Source organism: Peromyscus eremicus, unplaced genomic scaffold (genome assembly GCF_949786415.1).
Source record: "Peromyscus eremicus unplaced genomic scaffold, PerEre_H2_v1 PerEre#2#chr23_unloc_1, whole genome shotgun sequence".
In the NCBI taxonomy this organism is placed as follows: Eukaryota; Metazoa; Chordata; class Mammalia; order Rodentia; family Cricetidae; genus Peromyscus; species Peromyscus eremicus.
In genome coordinates this window covers 1,105,637-1,115,869 of record NW_026734287.1, presented here as the reverse complement: position 1 = coordinate 1,115,869, position 10,233 = coordinate 1,105,637, and the positions used below count along the sequence as shown (strand labels likewise).

At 42.9% G+C, this 10,233-nt stretch overlaps 1 protein-coding gene across 1 annotated transcript; it reads left to right on the top strand.

Annotated features, from left to right (window-relative positions):
* Positions 1-1,027: 1,027 nt before the first annotated feature.
* LOC131900867 (olfactory receptor 2AE1-like) lies at positions 1,028-1,963 on the top strand. Its single transcript, XM_059252194.1, has one exon. The coding sequence runs from the start codon at positions 1,028-1,030 to the stop codon at positions 1,961-1,963; it is 936 nt and encodes a 311-aa protein (XP_059108177.1).
* Positions 1,964-10,233: the final 8,270 nt, after the last annotated feature.

Genomic DNA, 10,233 nt, shown 5'->3' with positions numbered 1-10,233 from the left:
TCTTAAATTAACCCATTTCTATTAATCTATAAGTTCCCGCATGGCTAGTGGCTTACCGGTATCTTAACATCTGCTTCTCACCGTGGCGGCTGGCAGCATCTCTCTGCCTCAGCCTTCCAACTCCCCGACTTCTTCTCTTCCTTGTCCTGCCTACTCTATCCTTCCTGCCTGGCTACTGGCCAATCAGCATTTTATATATTCACAACATACAGGACATCCCACACCATTTGACTCTATAGAAGAACAATATGAAATACAGTGACTTTCATATGACTGTCTCTTATAGAACCAAACCTTGGTAATCTTTTAAGAAAAGAAGGATTCAGAAGCACCAACCCTCAGAGGATTCCATATGTATCCAATCATACCCACCCTGACTCCTTACTCTCCCTCCTCCATCAAGTTCCTCCCCTATCTTCATGAGCTCTTCTCCCCTTCTATTTGTAGCTTACTCAGTCTGGTTTACAATCCTTGATGGGATGTTGGTTGATTTTGCTGACTTGACCTTGTGCTTGTGGTCCTAACTGTGGTGAGTTCATAAGTGCAGTGAGCATACTATGTCTGGAAGACAGCATTTGACAGTGTTTCTCCCCATCCAGATCTGATAATTTTCAGTTAAGCCTTGGGGGTGAAACTTGCGTCATCAGGCTTGCAGGATACCGTGTGTTATTCTTGGTGAGATATCACCTCAGCTCCCAAAGTGGGCTTTCAATATAATGCAGATATTCTGGAACTTCACAGTGATGATGATTTTTTAAGAAAGAGTTTTAGGTTTCCCTTTTTCAAAGTATGATTTGGATATTAAAATTGTTGCACAATTAGAAATAGATATACACTTGTACAAGATGTCCACATGTAACCCAGCATCATGTCCAATGAATATATACAATGACATTTGAAATATGTAAAATAAAGAGGAAAAATTCTTCACATTTTTCTTGAGAAAAGAAGTACTCATTGTGAAGTTGGCTTTCTTGCATGACACTCCCGTCTTCTCCCTGATCACTAAGGGGCTGAGGAAGGGAGCATGTGGAGGTGGAACCAGACCTCTCTGGAAGACTTCATCCTTCAAGGGCTCTTTGATGACTCCTTCAACCACTTTTGTCTTTTCCTCCTCATCATGCTGGTCTTCCTTACAGCAGTGAGTGGCAACAGCCTCACCATCCTCCTCATCTGCGCTGATCCCCGTCTTCACACACCGATGTACTTCCTGCTCAGCCAGCTGTCCCTCATGGATCTGATGCACGTCTTCACAACCATTCCCAAGATGGCTAGCAACTACCTGTCTGGCAAGAAGTCCATCTCATTTGTGGGCTGTGCCACCCAGCACTTCCTGTACCTGTCTCTGGGTGGTGCAGAGTGTCTCCTGCTGGCCCTCATGTCCTATGACCGCTATGTTGCCATCTGCCACCCCTTGAGGTACACTGTGCTCATGAGCAGAAGAGTGGGAGTGATGATGGCTGCCATGTCATGGCTGAGTGCATCTGTGAACTCCCTAATCCACACATCCATCTTGATGAGCTTCCCTTTTTGTGGTTCGAGAATCATCCACCACTTCTACTGTGAGTATCCTGCTGTTGTGAAGTTGGTTTGTGGCGACATCACTGTGTATGAGAACACAGCCTACATCAGCACCATTATACTTCTTCTCCTCCCCATCATTCTTGTCTCTACATCCTATGGATTCATTCTCCACAGTGTCATTCAGATGCGTTCAGCTGGGAGTAAGAGAAATGCTTTTGCTACATGTAGCTCTCATCTCCTTGTGGTTTCCCTTTGGTTTGGTGCCTGCATATTTTCCTATATGAGACCCAGGTCCCAGCGCACTCCATTGCAAGACAAAGTTGGTTCTGTTTTCTATAGCATCATTACTCCCACCCTGAATCCTCTTATTTATACTCTGAGGAATAAGGATGTTGCTAAGGCTCTGAAGAAAGTGTTGAGGAGGGATATTCTTGCCTAGAGATTGCAATTACCGTTGGCCTGGATACAGTGCTAGGTAAATATACTCCTTACATTGATCAGGGCAAAACACTAAGACTTTTAGGATCCAGATTTCTGATCCTATTTGAGGAAAACATGAGTGAAGTTTTAAGCTCGAAGCTCACTATTACAATATTTTTTCCAGCAGGCCATACGACAAAGTGTGGTCCAGTAAGCTGTTTGAAGTGGGGGTCAATACTAAAATGTCTCTTTAGAGGAGTTCATACAGGGCAGCAGCTCAGTTGATAAAGTGCTTGTTGTGCAAGCATGAGCTGAATTCTGTACCCAAAAATTTGTATAAAAAGCCTCACATGTTGGCATGAACTCATAATCCCAGTGTTGTAGAAGTGGAGACAAGCTGATGCCTGTGTCTCCCAGTCTAGCCAGCTTGGCTGAATGGGCAGTTTCAGGTTAATAAGTTTCAGAAAGCGTGGATGATTCCAGAAGAGTAACAACCAAGGTTGAGCTCTGGTCTGGATTCTCTGTCTTTGTCTTTCTCTCTCTCTCATACACACAGACACACAAACACATGCACATACACATGATGGGGGGGATGGAATTGATAGAAACCAACTGATAGAGACAGAGAGTCTTCTGGACAGATTGTAGAATAGGTAAAGAAGACACATAAAGGCCAATGAAAATGAAAAAAAAAGGTATGGTAGTGAAACAAGGGTCTTTTACAATTATTGTTTTTATTAACTAGGCAAAGCATGCTGAAAGAGAGGGTATAATTGGGCCACTGTGGTAGTTTGAATAAGTATGGCCTATATGAACTCATGTGTTTGAATGCTTGGTCTGTAGGGAGTGTCACTATTAGGATGTGTGACTTTGTTGCGGTAGGTATGGCCTTCTTGGAGGAAATGTGTCACATTGGGGGCAGGTTTTGAAATCTCATATGATCAAACTATACTTACTGTGGGACCCAGTTCACTTTCTGTTGCCAGTGGATCAAGATGTAGAACTCTCAGCTCCTTCTCCAGCACCATGTCTGCCTACATGCCACCATGTCCCACCATGATGATAATGGACTAATCTCTGAAGTGTAAGCCAGCCTCACTTCAATGTTTTCCTTTATAAGAGTTGCCTTGATCATGGCGCCTCTTCACAGCAATAGAAACTCTAACTAAGACAGACACATTGATTTTTATTGAAAATGGGTCTAAAGCAAGTTTTAGAAGAAAGGGTGGATGTGGGGACCAGGATGGCTAAAAATGAAAAGGTTCTTGCTTCAAAGGTGCTGACAGTTCAAATTTTATCCCCATAATCCACCTGGTCCAAGGGACAAAACTGACCCTTGAAAGCTGTTCTCTGACTTCCACATGTATGCTGTAGCATTTACCTACACAGATACACATATACAAAATAATAAATAAACAAGAAAGCATAGATGGTGGGAAAGCCATATTTATAGGCCTTTAAAGTGTCAATTTACTCAGTAGACAAGAATTGAGAGAGGGGCTGAGGAGATGGCTCAAAAGGAGGCTTGCTGCCAAGCCTGATGATGTGAGTTCAGTCCCTAGAACTCACATGATGGAAGAGGTTGTCATTTCATCTCTAAATCTACACATACAAATAAAAATAGTAAAATCTCATTCTTATAAAAATGAGGTCAGTCAGAATGAATATGTGTATATATATACATATACATGTATACATGTATATATATACATACATATATATGTGTATATATATATATATATAATATTTGAGGCAGGGTATCACCATGCATGTTTGGCTGGTTTGGTGCTCACTATATAGACCACAATGGCTTGAACTCAGAGATCCACTGGCTTTGACCTCCAGAGTACTGGGATTAAAGTTATGCATCACCATGGCTGGCCACATTTTGTGTTTTCTTAGTGAAAACATGTGTGTACAGTTTTTATAATGCGTGTTAAGTTACACAGAATTTACTGAGTGTCTGTTATCAGCCAAGAGCTTTGATGGGGCTTTGGGATTTGTCTTTATGAAATCTCACATCCTTTTTGGGATGCTTCTGATTTCTTTGCAGTGGACCTGAAGCACCAAATAGGGATCTAAAGATTCGATATCTCAAAGCCCACAACACCAAAAAACTTTGTGTTTTCTGAGGATTTGTTGTTGCCTTTTGAAAGGGAGTCAGTCATATTTGAATTGGATCCTGTCACTCGTAAACACTATAGCATAGGATAAATTAACCTTCCTATGCCTCAGCAATCTTACACAACCAGCTTATTTAATAAATTGTATAATAAATCTTATATATAAAACACAAGTATCTGATATTCTGTGTTTGCTTTGGTGTGAGTTCTGAGCAAGAGACATGAGACCTGAATGTCATCGTTGGAGAACGGTTTTACTGAAGGGATAATGGGAACAAGACAAAGTTGGAGGGAGCCCTATAAAATTAAGCTTGGGTTGGGGTAGATGGTTCATTTTCTAAATGCTAGCTGAGCAAATCTGAGGATATGAGTTCAACCCTCCAGAACCGAGGTACAGTAAGGTGTGGTGTGGACTCTATAAGCCCAGTGCAGAGTGCAAATTTGTACAGTCACTTTGGAAGTCAATATAGTGGTTTCTCAGAAAATTGGAAATCAATCTACGTCAAGACCCAGCTATACCACTCCTGGGCATATGCCCAAGGGACACTCCATCATACATCAAGGACACTTACTCAGCTATGTTAATGGCAGCTTTATTTGTAACAGTCAAAAACTGGAGACAGCCTAGATATCCCTCAAACTAAGAATGGATAAAGAAATTGTGGCACATTTATACAATGGAGTATTACTCAGCTGTTAAAAATAATGACATCTTGAAATTTGCAGGCAAATGGATGGAATTAGAAAAAGTCATCCTGAGTGAGGTAACCCAGACTCAGAAAGACAAACATGATATGTGCTCACTCATAAGTGGATATTAGCTGTAAAGTAAAGCATACCCATTCTATAATCCACAGACCCAGAGAAGCTAAGTAACAAGGAGGGCTCAAGCAGCAGGGGGAAATCTTCTGGGAAGGGGACATAGAATAGATATTATGGTTAGAAGCGGGTTGGGGGTATGAGAACAGGAAAGATTAAGTGGAGGAAGGATGGAGGTAGAGCGTCCTCACAGAGACAACTGGAATTGGGGGGCATCTCAGGACAAACTAGAAACCTAATGCAATGGAAATTTCTAAGAATCTAGGAATAGGGCATACAGGCCATCTCCTGTAACAGGGCATGACTTCCAGTAGAGTGTTGGGATACCAAACCAGCCACACAACCTTCAACCTACAATTTGTCCTGCCTACAAGATGTGCTGGGATATAGATGGTGCAGAATCTGTGGGAGTGGCAAACCAGTAACTGGTCCAGCCTGAGACCCATGCCACAAGAGAGAGTCCACCCCTGAGACTGCCTGTGGGGCCAGGACCCAAAGTCTGGATTGCCCAGAGACCTAGGACAGAGCCAAACATGATTGGCAAAAAAACTAATGAAATGGTTCCTAATGATATTCTGCTCTACTCATAGATTGGTGTCTAGTCCATTTGTCATCAGAGAGGCTTCATCCAGGAACTGATGTAAATAGATGCAGAGACCCACCCCCAAAGCTTGTGCAGACTTATCCTGCAGAAGAGGGGCAGGAAGGATTGTAGAAGCCAATGGGTTCAAGGACACCACAAGAGAACCAACTAACCTGGCCTCATAGGGGTTCGTAGAGATTGAAGTGGCTGAACTGACCCTGTGCATAAAATTTACTTTTGAGTAGCTTGATTTTCTTGTGAGACTCATAACAGTGGGAGCTGGGACTGTCTCTGAACTCTTTTGCTGTCTTTTGGGACATTTTTCCTCACATTTGGTTGCCTTGACCAACCTTCAACTTGATATGCCAAGTTTGGCTGATATCCATGGGAGGCCTACCCTCCTCTGAACAGAAGTAGAGGAGGAGTGGATGCAGAGGGACTGAGGAGAGCTGGGAGGGGAGGTACTGGGAGGAGAGGAAGAAGGGGTAGCAGTGATCGGGTTGTATAAAATACTAAAAAAAGCAAAGTAAAATCATAAAACACACACACACACACACACACACACACACACACACACACACACACCAAATACCATAAAAACTTAAACCCAGAAACCATAATATACAAGCAAAAGAGCAGCATGACAAAAAATGCAGAGAGCAATATGAGACAAAGTCTACAACTATACCATTGAGTTCATCTCCTGTTGGTCATTTTCTGCTGGGTGGAAGCATTGTTTATTTACCCAGGGAGACTCCATGAGAGATCACTAAGTTATCCTTTGAGAGCAGTGTCAATTGCAGATTGCTTCTTGGATGGGGTGAGAACTCATGTCTGCTTCCCCACTCAGGATGGAATTCCATCTGGCTCGAACCTGCCCAGGCCTTGAACATGGTGCCCCAGTCTGTGTGAGTTCATATGTGCATCAGTCCTGTTTTGTGTGGAAGATGCTGTTTCCTTGGTATTACCCATCAGCCTTGGCTCTTACTCCTTTTCTACGTCCTCTTCTACATAGCTCCCTGACCCCTGAGGGGAGGGGTTTTAGAAGACTTCTCATTTAGGACTGAACATTATGAAGTCTCCCACTCTCTGCACATTATCCCAGGTCTCTCTATTAGTTCCCATGTAGTGCAGGAGGAAGCATCTCTGATGATTGCCAAGTTAGGCACTGATGCATGGGTACAGCAGAATGTCATTAGGAATCATATTACTGCTGATTTCCTTTAGAAGAACAATAGTCTGTGTTTTGTTCCTTGGCCTGTGGCCTATCTAATCTCAGGTTCTTGGCCATCCAATCATGTCAGGTGTGGGCTACATCTTGTGGAGTGGTAAATGGATGGAACTAGAAAAAATCATCCTGGGTAGAGTTACCCAGATACAAATAGACAAATAAGAGATTTTATGGAGAAGACCTGTGGGGGCACAAAGAGGAGACAGCTATCTATAAACTAGGGAGAGGACTGTCCTGTCTCTCCCTCTCATCTGCTTATAGAAATGCTAGAATTACAGAAGCATGGTATCAGGTGTGACTTGTGCATAGGTTCTGGGATTCAAACTCAGGTCTCCAAACTGGAGACCCAGGCACGTTAAAATCTGACCCTTCTGTCCAGCTCCACCAAAATAATCTGGTGTCCCTGTCCCTGGTGTTTTCTTCCACACAGTAGCTAGAATGATTCTTTCCAAACACAGATCTCTTCTTCCTTATACTTCTTACAGACTTGGCTGAGAATACTCAGAAAATAATCAGAACCAGGAAAGCCTTTATATGAAACTAACTACAGTTCTGTGTCATCTCCTGCTTTCTTATAATGTCGCCATTTTTTCACCTTGCCATTGTTTTTGAGGCGGGGTCTTATGCAGATCACGCTGACCTCACACCTGCTATGTCAGTTGAAGATGACCTTGAATTTGTGAACCTCCTGTTTCCACTTGGGTTTACAGACCTGTAACACAACACTTGCTTTATGTAATGCTCAGGGCTCCATGTATTCTAGGCAAGCATTGTATCAACTAAATTACAGTATTTATGTAAAAAGTTGAGCATGGCCATGAACACCTACAACACCAATCGTAGGTAGGGGATAGGGAGAGAGAATGATCCCTGAGGTTTCCTGGCATAGTGACTGATTCTCTAGAGTCTTTCAATACAGATATCCATGCTCTGCTTGCCTCTCAGCATTCTAGGGACACTCTCCTTCTCAGATGTTGGCTTAGACTCTCTCAAAGAGTTAAACAGACAGAGGCAAGAGAGATATGTGTTCTAAAACAAGAAACCATGACAGTAGCAATGGTTCATCATGGTTAAGTCATCCCTAGTGAGACTATTCCTGCATTATCCTCAGGGCCAACTCTTCACAGATACCTTATTCCCCTGAACCCTCAAACTCCAAGTGAATAAAGTCTTGGCAGAGCACATAATAGCTGGTGTGTGGAGTAGGTGTTCCCAGGAGAGGTCCAGAATGCACTCTTTGTGGAAGAGTCCCTAAGCTGCCAATTTAGTGTTGTCGTCTTGGCTCAGCTGGCATCATAGGTCCCATGTGCTTGGAGAGGTTTCATTTCTCATAGATGGTGCTCCTCTTTCCTCACGTCTGGCTCACACCAGGCCAAGTCCATTCTGGTGTTTTTAGTGACATTTGTAGAGTCAGAAAGGGCCTTCTTGACTAGATCTGCTGATTTCAATCTTAATAACAGAAGCAGAGTATATCTATAAAGAGAGTTTTAGGAATCCAAATGGCAGGCAAACCCAAATTCTAATTTTTCTTGGCTTTGGGAATGTGATGATCAAAACTGTAACACATCCCTGGAAATCCCTGTTGCCCAATGTCTGGAGCTGAAATAGAAAGGACTACAGGAGAGATTTAGAGTCAGAGAGAACACTTGGCATGTGATGTCCAACTAGCATGGGTGGCAGAAGCCTGTTGCTCAATCTGTCCTGCCAAAAGGCTGATAAGGACACAGATCTGAGCAAGATTGTGGTGCTGTTTGCTGGAGGAGTTTTAACTGTGGACACAGTCTGTGAGAAACCTGTTGCTCCTGTGCTGCTGCTATTAGGGTAAATAATGTAACTCCACTAGTGAGTGAAGATGTCTGGGCTTAGAGAAAGGAGTGTGAGGTGCACTAAAGGGAGGGCTTGTTTGGCATAATAGTAGCCATTGTGTGAATGTGTCAGGGTGGACTCTCCTGCCAGCTCCACTGCACACATATGCTTGTTCTGACTCCAGGTCTTTGCTAAGGAAATTCCAGGTATGATAATATTAGGTGTGCAGTGTCTTGGAAACTCTTTTTAGTTATTTGGCCAACATCAGCTATTCCTTAAGTCAGTATCTTTGAGGTTGCCCAGGAGGACAGCTTCCATAGAAGGCAGAGAAAAATGTCTTTGAAGAGCCAGAAGAAGAATGGGGGAAATGTCAGGAAATGCCTAGAGGAAGCAAGGAACCAGATACTGAGAAGTGGTTCCGATATGAGTGTCCACTGAGACCATTGGCTGGATACAGATGAGGTAAGAGATTGAGAAGTACATGGCTAAGTATGTATGTGTATACATCTCTCAACTACTGAAGTAATCAGAGGTAGCAGAGGAGAACTTCATTTGTGTCTCTAAAAGTATTTCATTATTTATTTATTTTTTTAATTAATTACTTAATTTGTGTGTCCATGACCTTCAATGGTATGTGTATGGAGGTCAGAGGACAACTGTAGATTTAGTTTTCTTCTTTTATCATTTGGACTTTATGGGTTGAACTTAGGTTGCCAAGCTTGGAGAAAGGTTCCTTCATCCAGGAACTATCTTACTGGACTAAAGTTTCATATGTTAATTTTCATAGGATAAGACTGAACTAGCCACATAAGACGATAGCCCTAATGGTGAGACATTGAGTTGCCTTGGTCAACATATAGCTTAAGAAATATGCCTGTTCATTGGTTCAATTATTCTTTGAAGAATGCATTTAGTTCTGAGTTCTTTGTTTGAGAACAAAAACAATCTGGAATATATGATGATCTTTAGTGAGTGTTGTGTGAAATTTTCTCCAGGGACACATGGCAACACAGCATCTATTCACCCCAGAATCCATGAGAGACCAAAGTAATGACTACAGCAAAGTTTAATGTGGTGAACCAAGGAGTTTATTTGAGAATGGGGGAATGTCTACTTGCAGGAGCAGGGAGAACTCAAAAGTAGCTGCATCGCAGAAAAGCTCATCCCAACACTCATGATGATTCATGAGAGTGACAGAGCCCTGGAGCTCTGTGCATGACCTGCAGCCAGCCCCATTGGTAAGAGAGTCTCTTCTGTCTTTTTTTATTTAAGAAATTTTTTCACTCATTTTCTGTACCATCCACAGATCAGTTTAGGCTGAACCAAGCTTCTCTCCTTGTATCAAGGGTGAGCAAGGTAACCCACCATAAGTAGTGGGCTCCATAAAGCCAGCTCATGCACCAAGATTAGATCCTGATCCTACTGCTGGGGACCCTCAAACAGACCAAGCTACACATTTGTCTTCTGTTGGGGACCGACTCCGGACAGCTGTGTCCTGAACTTTGTCAAGCCTTGACAGGAAGTTCCTGGCCTAACTGCATTATATAGGATTAGATAAACTTTCTGGAGCCTGTCGGCCAGCTGCAAGGGGCCTGGGACCAAAGCGACCTCACCCTCCCTTAGGAATTTCCCATTCTTCTCTCCATGCTTCCCCTGCTCCCCCTCCCTGCCTGAAGCCCTGCTTATAAGCCTCAACACCCAGTCAATAAAGGAGACCTCGATGCGAC

What these genes read in the sequence shown, in the direction of transcription:
- LOC131900867 (XM_059252194.1), top strand. Translation starts at nt 1,028, where the DNA reads ATGTGGAGGTGGAACCAGACCTCTCTGGAAGACTTCATCCTTCAAGGG.